This window comes from Talpa europaea (assembly GCF_964194135.1).
Source record: "Talpa europaea genome assembly, chromosome: 13".
In the NCBI taxonomy this organism is placed as follows: Eukaryota; Metazoa; Chordata; class Mammalia; order Eulipotyphla; family Talpidae; genus Talpa; species Talpa europaea.
This window is the reverse complement of record NC_140080.1, coordinates 22420353-22439309: the sequence shown is the minus strand read 5'-3', so window position 1 is coordinate 22439309 and position 18957 is coordinate 22420353. Positions and strand designations below refer to the sequence as shown.

The 18957-nt window shown below is 41.6% G+C and overlaps 1 protein-coding gene and 1 pseudogene across 3 annotated transcripts in view; both read right to left on the bottom strand.

Moving 5' to 3' along the window:
* GRAMD2B (GRAM domain containing 2B) overlaps positions 1-18957 on the bottom strand; it is a gene marked incomplete at both ends in the record, with an annotated part of 95493 nt that overhangs the window by 59124 nt on the left and 17412 nt on the right. The window contains one exon of one of the 2 annotated variants that reach the window (XM_084252502.1): positions 2590-2672. The exons of the other annotated variant lie outside the window; for it this stretch is intronic. Within the exon in view, the coding sequence (XP_084108628.1) occupies positions 2590-2672 (83 nt within the window). Of the gene's footprint in view, positions 1-2589; positions 2673-18957 lie in introns of those variants that run through there. 2 annotated transcript variants of the gene reach the window in all.
* On the bottom strand, positions 11276-12145 carry LOC311182815 (aldo-keto reductase family 1 member B15-like; annotated as a pseudogene). Its single transcript has one exon. The product of its transcript is annotated as an aldo-keto reductase family 1 member B15-like (transcript).

Sequence of the window (18957 nt, the reverse complement as noted above, 5' to 3'; positions counted from 1 at the left end):
GGACAACTACTCAGCTATAAAAAGGACAACCTCCTGCCATTTGCCACAACATGGATAGACCTGGAGAACATTATGCTAAGTTAAATACATCAAATGGAGAAAGACATATTAGATGGTCTCACTTATATGTGGAACATAGAGGCACATAACAAAGAGTCAGTTAAAACAAATCAAGACTAAACTTTAACAGCTGACTACAAAACTCAGGCAACCAGAGACGAAAGGTGGCTGGGTGGGAATGAATAAGCTATAATTGTGGGGCAAGCAAATGTACCTAAAAATTCTAACTGCTACTGGTGGAAAATTTGGATAAGAAATTTTAAAAGGGTAGAATTTCCTGAACTAGTTCAAACTGAGTATCAGTGCTAAGCATAGGATAAACCTTCATTTGAGGGGTTGGGTGCAGCCAATACAGATCACCAACATGTGGTTACTGAAAGTGATTATCTGTTGGGCCCTCTGAGAAATTTGGTAGATAAAGCCTGGTTGGAGTTTGTAATCTATTTAGGGGAAAGTTAACTAATATACACTGAGTGAGTGAGTATACATTAAAAGCTGAAAACAGTACTTTGATCATAATAAACAGTCAATAAATGTTAATTGTTAATCAATAGTAATAGCAGCAGCTAAATTCTATGGTGCTGACCATAGAAGATTTATACAAGGTGAGCACTGATAGGAAATTGAGTATGACCAGCAATAAGGGAAGGTTTTAAAGGAAGGAAAACTTGAGTTGACGTATAGAAAGATACTGAGAGAAAGAAGAGAGGAAACTGCTTGAACAAAGGAATGAAAATGAGGAGAAAGGAAAAATGGAGGGAACTTCATTCAGTGCTACTTCTGCACACCTATTGTCTGTATGATCATCTCTTAAGTATAAGGCCTCTGATAAAATACTTCGGCTAAAAGATGTGCATGCTTGCTAGAATTAGGACGTCAGGTTGAAATGATTTGTGTGTGTGTACCTCACTAAGGGTACACACTTGGCAGAAGAGCTTGTTTTTTGAGTAGGTCATGGGAGCCAATATAGATTCTGGAGTAGTGGGGCACAGAGAAAGTATTCAAGTTTAGGCGCTTGAATTAAGCGGTCGGGACTTGAATTTAAGCTGCTTTCTTTATGCTTAACTTCTTATAGCTTCAAAGTTCTTACTTGTAAAATGGAGATGACAGCCTCTACTTCATTTTGTATGAAAATGCACGTAAAGTGTTCATTACCAGTCAGTCTCCTAGCAAGCATTTTCAATAAATACCAGCTGTTAACACACTTCGGAAGTTAGGGTCTAAGGTGAGGAGGCGCATGTGGCTGTAGTTATAGGGACAGGGAACTGGGAGCGGACAGGCCAGTTTAACACTCTTGGAAGAAAATATCCATTGAGGCACCTGGACTTGAACACCTCTGAACTTAGTGACGACCTGAGTTACCAACTTCAAAACAGAGACGTGACAAGAAACAAGCCTTTGAAACAAGAAATCAAAGCAAGTAATAAAGCTATTCTTCCACACTTGAGCCCAAACTCCAACAGATACGCACAAACACAACAGCCCACGTGGAACAGTCTATGCTGAAATAATCAAAGATGGAAAATGAATCTTCGCAACTAAGAATTTATAACCTTTTTATACTAGTACCAAGAATTCTGGGTGCCACCAAAAGTTTGGTACCATAAAAATATAACAGTGATCGGATTTATTTATCTTCCCATCATGTTACAGTAATACAACAAAGCAGCAAATAATGATTCTTCTCATTTTTAAAAGAAGAACGTTTGGGAATACAATCATGTAAATAATCAACACTTTTGGATTAAGAAAAACAAAGTAATAGACATAAAAAGTTTCATTACAGAAAGCTAATCCTTGTCATCCAAATATTTGAGTTTTCAGTTTCTTAATCCAGAAGAGTTTATATGCCAAACAATGCAAATCCGAGTATGCACTGTGACTCAAGACTGAAGAGAACAGAAATAAGCCACTATTTGAAGTGTTTTATTATATAGTCATTGTGTTCGCCCTCACCCACAGCTCCAAAAACAGGGCGGTTAAAAAGTTTGTGGAAAGTACCAGCTAAAGACAGGGAAAAGAGAGTATTACATGTTGTCCACCACTTTTCCCTTCTCTGGGAGGAAAACAATGAAGGGGGGGAAAAACCCTCAAGCTCTGAATCAACTGACACACACACATCACCGCCTACCCAGATGGCATCTCCGAGAAAACTGCATCTATCCGCACGTCATTAGGAAGTAGGACAAATAAAGATCAACGCTGTTTCTTGATTTGGCTTCGAGATCAGAAAGGTTTCCCCAGACTTCCCTTGGGAATTATGAGACACCAGCAGAGGTTTCGGCTGAAATAATAATCCACCTCCCCGCTGGCCTGCCAGCTACCAGCACATTCCTGAAATGTTCCCGTGGTGCCCTGTCTCCACTAAAGTATCTGACAGCAAAAAGCGACTGGGCGCCTCAAAAAGCCCTCAAGCCTGGTGGCAAACAAAGTTTCAGAGACCCGTTCCGCTCCTCGCTCATCCCGGCAGAGAAGTTGGGGCCGCGCGCTTCCTCTCGCCACGGAGAGGTCGCAGCTGAGAGCACTTACTGGGCTGAGCCAACTTTGCTCTCTCTCTTCCCCAGCGCTTTGGCAGGCTTGGGGTCCTCCACATCTTGCTGTAGTTCAGTCATCAGGGCACCTCCAGACCTCCGCGGGCCCGCAGTCTCCTCCTGGTCCGTGCGGTTCTCGCGGTCCGGGACGCAGGCCCAGCGAGCCCCACTGCGCCCTCCGCTGCGCCCTGGGCGGCGCGCCTCATCCAGGCCCCGCGAGCGCCGAGGCGGCCAACCTGGACGCGCTCGAGGCCGCGCGATTGGTCCGGGTGAGCGTGGCACGGCCGGGAGGGAGGAGGCAGGAGGGAAGGGGAGGGTCGAAGCGAAGTGACAGCCTCTTTCCCCAACCCAGGAGGCCGAGGAATAGAAAGAGGAAACCTGTTGAACGAGTCTTTCTGGAGAGGAAGCTAATTGGCCAGGCAGGTGAAGCATTTGCCTAACGCGGCGCGGGGTATTTAGCCACCTGGTAAAGTGGGGTTTTTCATGACCTTGTCTGTAACTTGGGGAGTTTTAAAATGGGCAGCCGGCTGCAGATACCGAAAATGGATACTACCGAGCGAGGCTTTGCCTCCCACGTCTGCACTGTGTGGGCCGGCCCCTGCCCCAGCCTGAATTATTCAACAGGATGTGGCCTCCTGGTGGACTGCCTCGTCGGGGCTTAACCGCCAGGTTCTGCTCTATAACAATGGTAATGAGAGGTAACTGCCTTTAGTAGTTGCCTGATTAACCCTTTACAGCTTTTCCTTGGGGTAAGGGTGGGGGCCCATCATCAAAACCTCATTAGCAACTTTTCCCCTATGCACCCAACTAATAAAGCGAAAGCCTGCTTTGCGCCTTTTGGTGAGGTTTTGACTTTGCTGGTTCTCTCTGAAATTTTGCATGGTTTTCTAATTTGTTACTGAGTAGCTGAGAAGGAGCACAACCAGTGTAAAACCTTATTGTCAGGAAACCGAACTTTAAAACAATTAAACAATTATAAGTAGCTTTATAAGTAGAGCATCCTATGGCTGGGTAAAGATAACTATGCTTTGGGGCTGCAAAGTCTATTTTTTTTTTTAAAGATTCATTTTAGATGTTTAACATCACTTGTGATCAGGGAAATGCAAATCAAAACTACCATGAGATACCATCTTACACCAGTGAGAATGGCACATATTAAAAAAACTAGCAACAACAAATGTTGGCGAGGATGTGGAGAAAAAGGAACTCTCCTGCACTGTTGGTGGGAGTGCAAACTGGTCCAACCACTATGGAGAGCTGTGTGGAGATTTCCGGACCTACTAAACATAGAGCTTCCATATGAACCAGCAATTCCACTCCTAGGTATCTACCCAAAGGACACAGAAACATCAATTCCAAAGAACACCTGCACCCCTATGTTTATAGCAGCACTATTTACAATAGCTAAGCTTTGGAAACAGCCCAAATGCCCAAAAATAGATGACTGGATCAAGAAGATGTGGTACATATATACCATGGAATATTACTCAGCATTCAAAAAAGATAAGCACATGCAATTTGCAGCAACATGGATGGCGCTGGAAGGGATCATGCTCAGCGAAATAAGCCAGAAAGAAAAAGAAAAATACCGGATGGTCTCACTCATAGCAGGAATCTAGAAAACTTAAATAAGGGACTAGGAAAATGAATAACTATAAGAAAGTGAAAATCAAAATCAACAAAAACTATGAACCAGAGACACTTTTGGGGGGGTGGGTGGCGGGAGGGGAGGGATTGGGGTCAGAATGGGGGGGTTGCAATTGTATGGGGAATATAAAAATAAAATTTATTATTTAAAAAAAATTCATTTTAGATTTAAGAATAATGACAAGAAAGTCCACCATAGTACCTATATACATACGTTTTATACATATATATGTATACACACATATACACATCAACGTGTCTGTAAAAGAAAGCACCTTCTAAATGGCCTCAGTTATTTCAGACATGTGACACTGATGGGTAAATGGACGTTACCAGGGGTTTTTCCCCTGCCCTCCTGCCATTAGCATCTGTGATCAACACCTGTGGTCTTACATGCATGCCTGATGGCGGGCGCCTGGAGTATGGTGTGTGTGCGTACCGGGCACGCCTGAGCTAAGACACCGAGCTTATAAGGGCACCAACAGAGGACAGAGCCACAGAGTGCAGTAGAGATCTGTAGGGTAAAGAAAATATCAGGCTTTTCTGCCCTTCTGCCATCAGGATAGATGATGGATCCTTGTCCTGAATGCATGCCTGATGGCGGGCACCTGGAGTAGGGTGTGGGCATAGGTAGATGGGATTCAGCTGAGCTAAGGCTGTGCTTTTTAAGGGCGGCATCACGGGGACGCCAGCAGCAGCAGCAGAAGCAGCAGTAGAAGTAGAAGCCGAAGCCGAAGCCGAAGCCGAAGCCGAAGCCGAAGCCGAAGCCGAAGCCGAAGCCAAAGCCGAAGCCAAAGCCGAAAGAGAAGCCGAGAAGCAGCAGAACGAACTCCAGAGAGCCCAGATAGAGTGAAGACTTGCTGGGGGCTGGGAGGCCTGCCAGCCTCCCAGCCTGCACCCCTGCCTGCCACATGCCTGGTGAACCCCAAATAAAAAACCTGCAAAACTACTGAGGACTCTGACTCCTCCTTTACCCGGTCTGCAGGGGATCAGAAAACCTGCACTGCGTCCAGTTCCTGCCCCTTACAAGATCCATGAAGAGATCACAAGAGAACACCAGAGAGAGTAAAAATTTGCCCAGGGCTAGGAGGCCTGCCAGACTCTTGCGCCTCCCTCCATCCCCCTGCCTGCCATGTACCTGGTTGCCTCACTACAGGTGGTGTAGAAAGATCATTAAAAGCCTGAAAAAGCCTCTGAGGGCTCCAGGAATCCTCCTTTACCCATCTGCTTGGATCATAAAGAAACTGCTCCATGCCTTGCTGGCCCTACAGACTCCTTTTTAAAGTTTTCTTACATGTGCTCCATTTACATATCATTAGGCTAAGAGAATAAAAGCACCTTTTGCAGCTTTCTTGTTCCAAAATTAATTCTTGCGACGCTTGAAAAATTAGCAAAAGGAAAAAGTTTCCATAGACGCCCTGAGAGATTGTTTTCCGGCTCTCCTCCTGTGGTTGCCAGGCTGTGTGGGGTGGGGGAAGGCTCAAGGTGACCTCTCTGTGTGCTGTGGAGGCTTGGTAGCTGTTTTTTCCATGTGCATAATTGTCTCTTCCTGGGATATTACTGACACCTTTAAGTTCCACATCTCTTCTCTAGCGTCTGACCACACTTGGATGGGATTGCCACCGTCCCAGTCTCTGGGTAGTGACTCTCCTTTAATCTCAGACGCTCTGCAAGCCTCCCCCGACACAGCTCAGCCCAGAACGGACTTTTTCGCTCCGCAAGTAATTATTGTGATAATATCATAATAAGCATTGGTAAACCAGTGACCTTAAATACATTCACAGAGTATATAGCCCTAAGAGTGACCTATACCTAGAACTTTTCTTTGTGATCCCCATTATAAACTGCAACCATTCAACTATCATTTTCCTATACCCCTTCCCCACAGCACCTGGTAACCTCTATTTTACTTTCTGTCTCTATGCATTTGTCTATTCCAGGTACCTAATATAAGTGGAATCACACATTATTTTTCCTTCTGTGTCTGGCCTCTTTCACTGAACATAATGTTTTCAAGGTCCTTCCAAGCTGTATTGTACATGTTTCACCTTGGTACAACTGATGCATACATAGTATAGTCATGAGGTGCTTAACAACCACAAACGACAGTGGGCCCATTAGCTATACCATTGAGGTCTAATTACACTCTTTGTTATTACCATAATAACAAAGTCACTTAACGATGCATTTTGCAGAATGTATCCCTGTAATTAAGTGACACATAGCTGTACTTCATTCCTTTTCAGGGCTGAATTATATGCCATTGCATGTATAGTCTATATTTGTTTATTCATTCATTTGTTGGTGGACACTCAGGTTGTTTCCAGCTTTTGGCTATTGTGACTAATGCTGCAATGGCATTGATGTACCAATATCTGTTCAAGACCCTGCTCTGAATTCTTTAGCATATGTACCTAGAAGTGGAATTGCTGGGTCACAAGGCAGTTCTGTTTTACCTTTTGAGAAACCATAGTTAGATTTCTTTTGATGCCTGAGTAAGGCCAAGTACTTAGAGCTTCCCCAACATGGGCTTACAGCTCAGTTAAAGAGCAATACCTGAAACTTGTTCATTAGTATATGGAGTAAGGATTCCCAAAGGTGTGGTTTTAAGTGAAAAAGGAGGAGAGAAAGGAAGGGGAAGCATTAGGTGGGACAAATAGCAGATTGTCCTTTCCTAGACTTGCGAGGAATTAGAAAGCAGCAAATAAACTACATTCTTTACCTAATAACATTTGCTTAAGTTTAAAAGACATTGTTAAAATCCTTCCCAATTTGTTTTTTCTTGGGGTTATTGTACCGTAAAATGGAATGCAATATGTAAAAGGCAGCTGCAGTCTATGATAGAGGAAATTTCACAGCAGGATGATAAAACAAAGGCATAAGATCATGTCTGACACATATTTTTAGGTGCACTTTGATTTTGCACCAATAAAAGACCCTTTGCTTTTCTCCTGCCAAACCTCTGGGAACACAATTTCTTGTTTTGAATATCAAAGAAGAGTTTTGACCAATACTTTTTTTCAGTTACTGAAGCAGCTCTGGTAGAAAATGCCTATCACCTTTCAGGAGATAGGATTTTTTTTTAATATAATAGCTTAGAATATTGCTCAAATGTTGGTATCTTTACCAAATTATCTATCTGTCCATGGTCTCAGGAGCAGAGTTCAAATATGTTCAGAGATTTGAGGTGAGATTTGGTTGCAATGTATGGTTAAGTAGATACTTGATTTACAACATGCGGCTACGTATGTTTTTATTTGGCTATATAAGTACACGTAAAGTCATCACATGCCTGTAAAGTAATGTATATTGTCTGATGACATATGTTTTAGAGTATGTTGATATTCTTTATCAAGATGTAATCTGTACGCTCTTTAACATTTTTTTATTTCATACATTTTTTGCATCATTTTCCATTTTTCCACAATGTATGCATTTTCATCTTGGTTATAGTCCCCATACAATTCCCACCCACCTTGTTTTGATCCTACTCCCTCCTTCCCCTCCACGCCATAGTGTGTCTCTGGTTTATAGTTGCTTGATTTAACTATGCATAATATTTAATATGTCACTGTCATGTCAAAGAATTTCCAGGGACACTCACGAGACCATTCCTGTTTTCATTTTAAGTTCAATCTGAAGAAGAGCATTGGAAAAAAAATTGACAGAGTGCAAAAGACAGCCATATGGTGACACTGAAGAACTAATTACAAGACTTTTAAAAAATGTTATAAGAATGGAAATTGAGAAGCATATGGGAAGGGGACCTTGATTAAATGATTTCTGGCAAATATGAAGGAACGTTTCCTGGTGAATACAGCCATTAAACAGTGCAATGGGAATCTACAGTAAGCTATAGAATCTTCTATTATAGCAACCTTTGAAAATAATGTTTTTTAATTAAAGTTTTAAAACTAGCAACTAATATATTAAATAGAATATTTTTGAGGCAGAATTTCATTAAGCCAAGTTATAATACTACAGATGGGAAATTTGAAATAGTCTGTTACTCTCTCTAGGGATGAGGCAAGAACTAGGCCTAGCACCTGTGTGGAGAGGAATAAGGGCAAGATGTCGAGGGCTTACTGGTTTAGAGGGAAGGGAGGCTGAGAAACACTAGCATAAATGGTTTGTTAGAAAGCAGAAGCAATAAAAACTCTTCCAAAAAATGCATTTATGTGAAATTAAAGGAAATGATGCAACATAAACAATAAATTAAAAGTGACCCCAAAGTTTTGTCTATATTCTATATGGTAAATGTTACAGAACCCAATATGTGAAGTAGGGAGTTCTTCAAGATCACCCTTCATAGTGATTTACATGCTCATCACAGGGATTTACATGCCCCCTCCCTCTCTGAGGGAGTCCAGGCTCTGGAGCTAGTGAGGGGAAGAGCTGGTTCAACTCTAGTGCCCACCTCTTACCATTACAATGTATGGGCACTCCTGCTTCAGCTAGAATTCTTCCTCTTACATCTTTCATGTATTTGGGGGTTCTATATTACTTCCTATTTGAAAGGATCGCCTGCCACACACTAAACAAAATTAAGACTTGAAATCCCTGCCATCATTCTTCAATGAAGTGTCCTGAGCTTTAGAGTTCAACGACTTGGCCAAAATTACAGTGACTTCATGAGGATGAAGACCCAGCTTCCTGATTTCCAAAGTGTGCCAGTAGGGATACAGGAGGCTGAACAATGCAAAACAAATTTTGTTAATGGTAGAGACACAGGCATTGTAGGAGAGTGTAGGTGGGGAAAGCCCAAGGAATCTTGGATTTTTATTGTATTTGTGGGAAAAGAGCTAGCGCTGAATAATTAACCACCTCAAAGTCTGGTGATTTCAAATAATAAGTGATTACATTCTCTCACAGTATGGTGGTTTGATAGGACTCAGCTGGATGATTCTCTTTTTTGGGGGGGGTTCTTTCATGCAGTTACAATCAGATGGTACCCAGGGCTGGAGGCATTTGTAGCTGGGTTTTTACTCCCTTCTGAGATGCTTCAGCTGAAATAACTAGAACAGATGTGGACTAGCTGATCACTTTAGTCTCTCCCGATGGGTCTCCCCTTGGCTAGGCTGGGCTTCCTTACAGCAGGGAGATCTTGGTATAGTTGGACATTTTACTTGGTGGCTGCCTTCTCCCAGAGCATGCATGCCATGATAGCAAGGTGAAATCTGCAAGGCTTCCTATGAAGTAGCTTTGGAAGTCATGCATTTTTATCTCTTTGATATTCTGTTGGTCAAAGGTAAGCCACTGGCCCAGCCCAGTTTCAATGGGAGAGAACTATACTCTCCCCCGAATACCAGGTGTGAATACCAGGACTATAGTTCCCTGAGGACCATCACTGAAGACCAGCTCCCACGATGCTGGTAATAGCTTGGGTCTTCTGACAATATTTGCTTTGTTATCAGGTGATTATAACAGCACTGCCTAATGCATGAAGTGAAGGAATGAGCAAGACAGGCAAAATCCACGCTGTCTTAGTCTAGTGGTAAATACCAAAAATAAAAGAAGTAAACACATCCCTAACAGTTTCAACAGGTAAGAGATATAGATAAAATGAAATAGAAAATGATAGAGTGAGGGGGACCTATTTTACATGGGAAGGTGAGAGAAACCTCTTTGAGAGGTGACATCTGAGCTGATATTTGAAGGAGAGGAAGGAGGGAGACATGTGAAGACTGGGTGCAGAGCTTTCCAGCCAGAGGGAAGAGTGTAGGTAAAGGCCTCACGGCAGGCCCGAGCTTGGCATTCTAGGAACAGCAAGGTTACTAGTCTCCACTGTGCATGGAGTATAAGGAAAGAAGAAAAGGTTGGCAGGAGATGGTCTCACAGACATATTATCATCCGTTCATGTGTCTTATCTGTTCTTTTCCTGATGCATACAGCCATTAAACATTATAATGGGAACCTACAGTAAGTTATAGAATCTTCTTTTATAGCAGTCTTTGAAAATAGTGATTTTTCAAAACCCAATTTTAAAATCTCAAAAACAGGGACTTGTCTGTTACGCTCATCACTGCATCCACAGGGCCTAACTCATATTAGATGCTCAATAAATAGGTTGAATGAATGAATGAATTGGTGGTGGTTGTTTCCAACGAGTGAGTCTCAGGTTCTCAACCATATTCCCTTGGAACTCTGCCTCACCTGAGATGTTCTGATGTTGGATAATTTTGGTCGTCCCCCCTGTTCCTCCCCATTTGCGGGGGGGGGGGGGAAAGAGTGAATGGAAAAGAAAGAATTCTACTCACAACCCCTCAACTAAAAAGGAAATCTTCCCTCATGCTTCTTATCACTTGTCTGTGAGTTGACAGCAAGTGTCTCCAACAAGTCAGAGGTTTGTGACTCCCAGATGGCCTCGCTCAGGAGCAAGTCCAAGAATCACTGTTTATAATTCACAGGCAACCACTGAAGTTATGGGATCTCTCATTTTCTTGGAGAAACACTCATACAGCTACTTCCTTTCTTTGTTTTGGGAACTGATGATTGCACCGTCAATATGAGGCCTGGCCTTTCTCCTTCCTCGCACCCTCGTTTGGCATGTTCCATTTTCCTCTCTGTGAAATGTTTTGACAGTGCAGTCCCCGCAGTGCAGCAAAGCACTGTTTTGAAGCAGTTAATGTTTAAGTGTTGTTCAAGGAGTTTCTACATATTATATATTCTCTTTTTTCTTTTACTGTTCTTCTTTATTCATTTTAACCTCTTTGCATCCTCAGTGTTGGCACAGTCCCTTTTAATTAGATCAAATAAGTGAAAAAAACAAGCCTGTAATTTGTATGTGGGTCATATGTGCCTGTGATAATCTGCTCCTGGTTGAACATGTTGATGTAGGACACCACCACCGAGGTTCTGACCTAAAGAATATATGATTACAAGTAAGCTTGGCTAACATAGGATTCTGGTGGAGAAAGTTATACTTCAATAAAGAGGGAGGAAATCTGCAGTGTAATCTTCTCAAGTCATTCAGCTTCAGTATTCGGCATGAAAGGGAAAGTCATCAAATGAGACATATGCGGTATGTTGCAGAACCTCTAGTGTCTATTGGAGCTGGATATGGCTGCCATCTCCTCATCACTCAGCTTCAAGTCAGAGATTTTAAAGTTCTTAGTGATGTGTGCTGTGTCACAGACTTGGGGATCACGGCCACATTCCTCTGGACGTGGAGCCAGATTAGAACCTGGCTGTGCTCTTGTTTTGCTTAGCTCAGTCTCTTTCTTGGGCTCCTCCAATAGGGAAGGCTCATGTGGCTTGACCCATGGTCTGCTGGGAGACCCAGAGGGTGATGAGCAGTGATAGCAATACCCTTGGGGTGGCACTACTGGATCAGTGTCTCCTGTGTGATGAGTGGCGCTCACTCTGGTTAGTCATTGGCTTGTATTTCAATGCAGGTTTGTTCAAGATCCTTTTGGTCTGGAAATGATTGAAGGTGGAGACCCTACAGGATTTCACCAGCCCCTCATCCACCAGCCCCTCCCTGGTCTCCCGAGCATCCAAGATGGGATATTGCCTTTATTATCTTTGGGGAAAAATCCTTCCAAGCCTCTAGTCCCTGTGGCCGGTAAATAAGATAAATTTCAGATCCTTAAGGGTGTACCAACAGGTTTTCTCAGGTTTTCTTCACTACCATCTCTCAAAGGGGTGGGTGGTTCCTTGTTAACGAAGAAGAGATCCTCCCTCTTCACAGTCTTCTCCTGGATCTTTTCCTGGATAGCTTCCCCCACCTCACTCTCACAGATATAGATGCAGCTGACGTGGGGACAGCCTGCATCAATGGCCACCTTCGCAGTCTCTTCTACTTTGCATGGGAGGGACTTTAGATGCCCATGATGGGCACCTTGGCTTTGGTACTGAGTTCCATGAAAGTGACCAGATATGTACAGAATATACACACACAGAATCATAGTTAAAAACTATCATGTTTCTATGTGGCATCTATTCATTATCATATATCATATTATATATGTTCATCTATCACTGCCAGACACCAGGACCAAGCAGCATCATGTTGTAAAATGTGGTGGGGTGGTGGGTAGGGGGCAGCAGACGGCCTTATGATGCTTCCAGTGCTGTTCTGGGTCACATATAAGTCACCCTTTTATCCCTTCCCTTTCTCTCCCTTCCCCCAACATCCACACAACTTGTCAAAAAAGCTCTAGGCTGGAAGTCAGGAGAAGTGGGCTCTAGTCCAAGCACTGTGCTTTGTGTTGGAATGTGGATCTATTAATGGAATATAGCACTGAAGTATCAGAATGCTGGCCTCAAGGAGAGGATCCTAGATGTCAAGGTTACAGCAGTATCACTTCCTACTTTACAGAGACCATAAAAAGGAGGGGAGGGATCCCATCAATTGAGAAATGGAAATCTGCGATAACTTTCATGACCGGAGAGTAATTATTGAAATCTATTCTCTGGGAAGTTAAGTGCATTTGCTCTTTTTCTACAGAGCTTTGTGCTTCTTTGCACTTTCAAAAGCATACTAGCTGGACAAAGACTATTACCCTGTGCGTTGATCAAAGACTAATTAAAATCAGATTTAATTTTCATTTTTAGTAGTAGTATATCAAAGAAGTGAAATTAAAAGTTCATCTTGCCTTCATAGCAAAAGTACATAATCAGCTCCTACAAGACATATATTAGAGAGAGACTCAGAGACTGGAAATGCTTGGTCCTGTAGAAACCTAACCCCCGAGAATGAAAATATTATATAAAGTTGTACCATATACTGCAAAGAAACGGATACAAACTAGTGGGAATACATTTGGTCCCTAGCTTTTCAATTATATCTCCCAGGTTGTACAGCACGTGCTTGTCCACCCCTGCTATCCAAGAGATTGCCTGTGGTAACCTCTCAGGAAATGACTACCCTTGTTTCATGCTGGCTGATGGAGTTGTCCTGACTGGGGAAGGGGAGTTAGAAAGATTAGAAGGAGGGAATGATTAAGAATCAGAGTGCGGGCCTCCCTGGTGGCACGAGGTGTTAAGACGCAACCTATGAAGCTAGCTGCATCCACTATGGCATGAGTTCGATTCCCAGCCAGGGAGCTATTCACATGGAGCAGCAGACCTCTCCTGTCTCGCCCGCTGCTCCCCTCAGCAGTGTATTTCAGTCAGTCTGCCTGTTCTGTTCCCTGCTCGGTCTCTGGTAAATCCTCTCACCACCCCCCCCCCCACCTCTGGCCTGTACGATAGCTCTTGTATGCATAAATAAATAAATCTTAAAAAAAAAAAAAGAATCAGCATGATCTGAGAATCTGAATATGCATCTTACTACCTTGGAGGAGTAACTTACTTCCTCTAAGCCTCAGTCTCCTCATCTGTGGGAGGAAAACAGGGAAATGTGGTAGTAGTTATTGATAGCATCTTTGGAGGATTCAAAGAGATAATGTATATAAAGGAACTGGTTCAGTGTGCCAGGCCCATGATAAACTGCTGAATAGCATCATCACATTGACCAGAACATTTTATCAAATTAAGAGTATTGCCCTCCCCCCTTAGATCATCAGTCCTTAACATTTAATGATAACCCACAGAGTATAGAATATCATATAGTATGTCATGCTAGAAGGAGTAATAAAGATATGGAAGATGTAACCTCTGTTCCCTTCTGAGTCCTTTATCTTCCTCAGGCTGATTTCCCAGCATCAGAAACTAAGTGTACAACCTTCGATCAGAAGCCCTAATATGTTTAACTAGTTAGATCTCACACATAATTTCTCATGTCTCTTTTTTTCCCCTCTCTCAGACATCTCTGCCACCACAAAGCTTCAGCTGAACTAATAAAGGAGTTACTGCAATTACGAGTTAATCAAGGGCCCCCCTGGTGGCATAAGGGGTTAAGCACCGCACTGCGGGAGCAGCCCACGTGGCGCAGCAGACCTCTCCTGACTCACCCGCTGCTCCCCTCAGCAGTGTACTTACGTCAATCTGCCTGTTCTGTTCCCCACTCTGTCTCTGGTGAATCCTCTCATCCCCTGCATCTCTGGCCTGTACCCCAGCTCTTGTATGCATAAATAAATAAATCTTTAAAAAAAAGAGTTAATCAATATGAATTCTCAGGGAGTGGAAGTTTATGGTATCTAGAATCACTGTATGTCTTGGTTTGTTTGGGACAGAATTTAGGACTACTATGCTGGTATAATTACAATAGAATCCTCTTTAATTCTCTAAAGGTATCTCCATTTGAAAAATTTTCATAGCATCTTTAGTATTGACCTATGAAAACATCATATTAGCTCAGTTGTTTAGACAAGGCTTCTAATGAACCAAAGTCTTGGATCTTGGATTGCCTTGCTCCCATTAGGCTACCCTCTGTCACAGATCTACTCTTAACTTCTATTAGATGACCCCAAATTTATCCAAACAGTGGGGTGAAAACAAATATATGCAAGAACATCAAATTATCACCACTTGAAAAACAACTCAAAGCTCATGTTCTGTTGAAATCAGATTCCAGGCATCCGGATGCAGGGTTGATAGCTTCAGGACACAGTCAAGAGTTTGGGAAGAATAAAAGCTTTAACTCTTTTTGTTTCCTTTCACATTTCCCTCCCCAATAAAATGTTGCCATCACAAAGGAATGAGCGTAAATTCAAGGCTTCATTTCCTCAGGTTGAGATGAGAATGAAATGCTGGGATTTCCAGGTTTCAGGGAAGGCCACTGTTGTTTTTATTTCAGCTCAGAAAACTGAACCTCAGCACTTCAATAGCACCAGACTATTGTTTTCAAAATTATGACATGTAGAGCTTCGTGACAAGCTTTCTAAAAATGTGGACTAAGGCTCTCGGATGTAGGATGTTAGCATTCCAATCTTTTTTTTTTTTTTTTTTTTTGGCAAAGCTGTGCATTTTTTTTCAGTGACAAATTTCAACTATATTGTTTTAACATGCAATTATTGTTCAGTGCCTAATATTCAGAAAAGAGGTGCCGTTATTCTACTGTGAGCTTTGTAAATTGTTTTTTCCAGATAGTCTCTTCCTTATTAGCAGAACTTAGAAAAATATATGTAATTAGAAATTCTCTCTGACCTTTGCAAAGGTTTGGAGGCTTTTATGTTGCTGAATGTGAATTTTTGCGTGTTGACAAACTATTTTTGGTGATACAAAGCTGCCTTTAAATAAGATGCAACTCATCATGGGGAAGTTGTTTTTTTTTAATTTTTTTTAAGATTAATTAATTTAATTTATTTATTTATACAAGAACTGGGTACAGTCAGAAGCGCGGGAGGGTGAGAGAATTCACCAGAGCCAGAGCGGGGAGCAGAGCAGGCAGAAGGACCGAAGTACACTGCTGAGGGGAGCCGAGGGCGGCAGGAGAGGTCTGCGCGCCATGCGGGACCCTCCTCCGGTGGCTGGGGAGCAGCCGGGGATTGAACCGGTGCTGCAGAGGCTGCGGGCAGCTTCCCAAGCCAGCGTTCAACCGCTGCGCCACCAGGGAGGTCCGGCAGGCAGAATCTTTTCTCATACAGTCATGTGAAAAGGACTTAGCAGCCTATGTTCATTCCTAAAAGTGAGTTTATTCCCTTGCTTACTCGAAAAGCATGATTTTCTAGGTTAGCATGGGAATTAAATCATCATTTTAAAACTTATTTATATTCTGAAGACACTTCTTACGCAGAACTCCCCCTGAATTCAAATCTGTTTCTCTTTATATAGTCTTTTTCCTAGGTGAATATTAGTTAGAAGGATTCAGAGTGATGAGAAACTGGTCACCAGGGGTAACTACTGTCTTCTCCAGGGCTTTAGGGGAGACTCTAACTTCTGATTCTGTAAAAGGACACTCCTCCCATTTAAATTCCTTACCAAATTATGAGGGCTTCTAATTTCCATGTGACCTTCTTGTTTTAGCCACACATCCTGTATGGAAAATAGTGAAGGGAAACTCTGGGAATAATTTTGAACCTACTAAAGATCCATAGGCTTTAATCCAAAACCCATAGGGCAGATGTGTTTTGGAATTCAGAGATATGTTTGGGTTTTAGAAAGGTAATATAACACATATGGTGCAGATTACATAAAATCCTTAGCTTGTAATTCAACACAATAATTTTCTTCAGCTAAATGTGTGAATACTCCCATTAAGCAAGACAAGTAGATATTGCTTTTAGCCTCACATCAAAGGAATGATAGCCATGATCTACAAAGAATTCATACAATTCAGCAAAAAGAAGACAACCCAATCAAAAAATGGGCAGAAGAGCTACATAGTCACATCTCCAAAAAAGATATACTGATGACCAACAGGCACATGAAAAAAATTCTCATCATCACATCATCAGGGAAATGCAAATTTTTTTTTTAAATATTTATTTTTATTTATACAAGAGCTGGGGTACAGGCCAGAAGTGCGGGAGGGTGAGAGGATTCACCAGAGACAGAGTAGTGAACAGAACAGGCAGACTGACTGAAATCCACTGCTGAGGGGAGCAGCGGGGGGGACAGGAGAGGTCTGCTGCACCATGTGGGTTTCTCCCTGGCCAGCCGGGAATCGAACCAGCACTGCACAGGCTGCAGACAGCTTCACAGTGCTGCGCTCAACCCGCTGTGCCACTGGGGAGGCCCAGGAAATGCAAATTTAAGCTACAAAGAGATACCACTTCACCCCCGTGAGAATGACCCACATCAAAAAGACCAGAAATCTAACAAGTGTTGGTGAGGGTGCAGAGAAGAAGGAGACCTCATATACTGTGAATGGGATTGTTGACTTATTCAGTTTATAATCAGTATGGAACTTCCTTAAAATAGTATTGATATTTCTCAAAATGTTAAAAATAGATCTACCATATTATCCAACAATTTCACTCTTAGGTATCTACCTGAGAATGCAAAAAACATGAATATGAAGAAATATATACACTCCTATGATCACTATAGCACTGTTCACAATAGCCAAGCTATGGAAACAACTTAAGTGCCCAAAGACAGATGAGTGGATCAGGAAGACATGGTATATATACATAATGGAACACTACTCAGCCATAAAAAGATAAACTCTTGCCATGTGTGACAACGTTGGACAATGGAGGGAATTATGCTAAGTGAAATAAGTCAGAAAGGGAAAAACAAATACTGGATGGTGTTACTTATGGAATAAAGAGAAACAAAATGAAGAGTCAGATGAATAAAATCAATAACAAAATGTAGAAATCTGACTGTAGAATTGAGGCTACCAGGGATGGAGGAGAGTAAAGTGGGGAGTGGGAACAATTGACTAGGGTTTTCGGTACATGTGTATTTTGGTGGGAGTGTGGTGTAACACACACATGAAGGGTGTATACAATACATGATGTTATAAACCAATGTTACCTCAATTAAGAAACCAAAAGAAAAAAAATGTGTAAGCTTTTGAAAATCAGTAAGTTAATTTATCAGTCATGAAAAATTATTTAAATACTCCGTACTTATAGAATATAAGCTTTCAAAAAGAGGAAATGGATTCTAAGTATCTGTTACTAGCTTTTAAAAAATATCAGTTTTATTGAGATAGCATTTATATTAAATGTTACATTATATTCTTTCAAAGTATACAATTTAGAGGCTTCATCACCACTACCCAGAGTTGCACAACTATCATCATTCCCTAACTCCCAAACATTTTCATCTCAACATAAAGAAGCATTATTCCCATTAGTATTCAATTCCATTGTTCCTTTCCTCTCATCCCTAATGATAGATTTGTCTCTTCTGGACATTTATACAAATGGAATCATGTAGCCTTTTGTCATGATCTTGTATCATCAACATTATAGCATATAACAATACTTCATTTCTTTTTACAGCCAAATAATATTCCATTCTGTGAAAACAACACATTTTATTTACTCATTCATCAGCAGATAGACAATTGGGTTGTTTCAACTACTCAGAATACTATGTACAAGTTATTGTGTAGACTTAGGTATTCAATTCTCTTTGGTACATACGGTAACTGTGTTTAACTTTGAGGCACTGTCAAACTATTTTCCAAAGCAACCACACCATTTTTCATCCCCATAGATAATAGATTTAGGTTCCAATTCCTCTACGTGCTTACCAACGCTTGTTATTTTCTGACTTTCCAAGTATATAGCCATTCTGGTAGATGTGAATTAGTATCTATTGTGGTTTTAATGTACATTTACCTAATTACTAATCATATTAAGAATCATATTACATCTTAATAGCTAATTATATATTTTCTTTTTTTTTAATTTACTTATTTATGTATAGAAGAACTGGGGCACAGGCCAGAGGTATGGAGGGTGAGAGGATTCACCAGAGACAGAGTGGGGAACAGAACAGGCAGGCTGACTTAAATACACTGCTGAGGGGAGCAGCAGGTGAGACAGGAGAGGTCTGCTGAGCCATGTGGAAATCTCCTGGAGCCAGCTGGGATAGAACCTGTGCTGCAGAGGCTGTGGACAGCTTCACAGCGCAGTGCTCAAGTGCCTGCGCCACCAGGGGAGGCCCAATTACAAATTTTCTTTGGAGAAAAAGCTATTCAAGTCTTTTACCCACTTTTATATGTATTATCTTTTTATTATTGAGTTGTAAGAATTCTTTTATATTTTGGATGCTAGACCTTTGTCAAATATATGATTTACAAATATTTTCTTCCATTCTGTGGATTGTTTTTTCACTCTCTTAATGATTTTTTTTGTATTTAATTTTGATAAGGTTTAATTTATTAATTCTGTTGTAGCTTATGCTTTTTAAAATTTTTAAAAGATTTATTTAT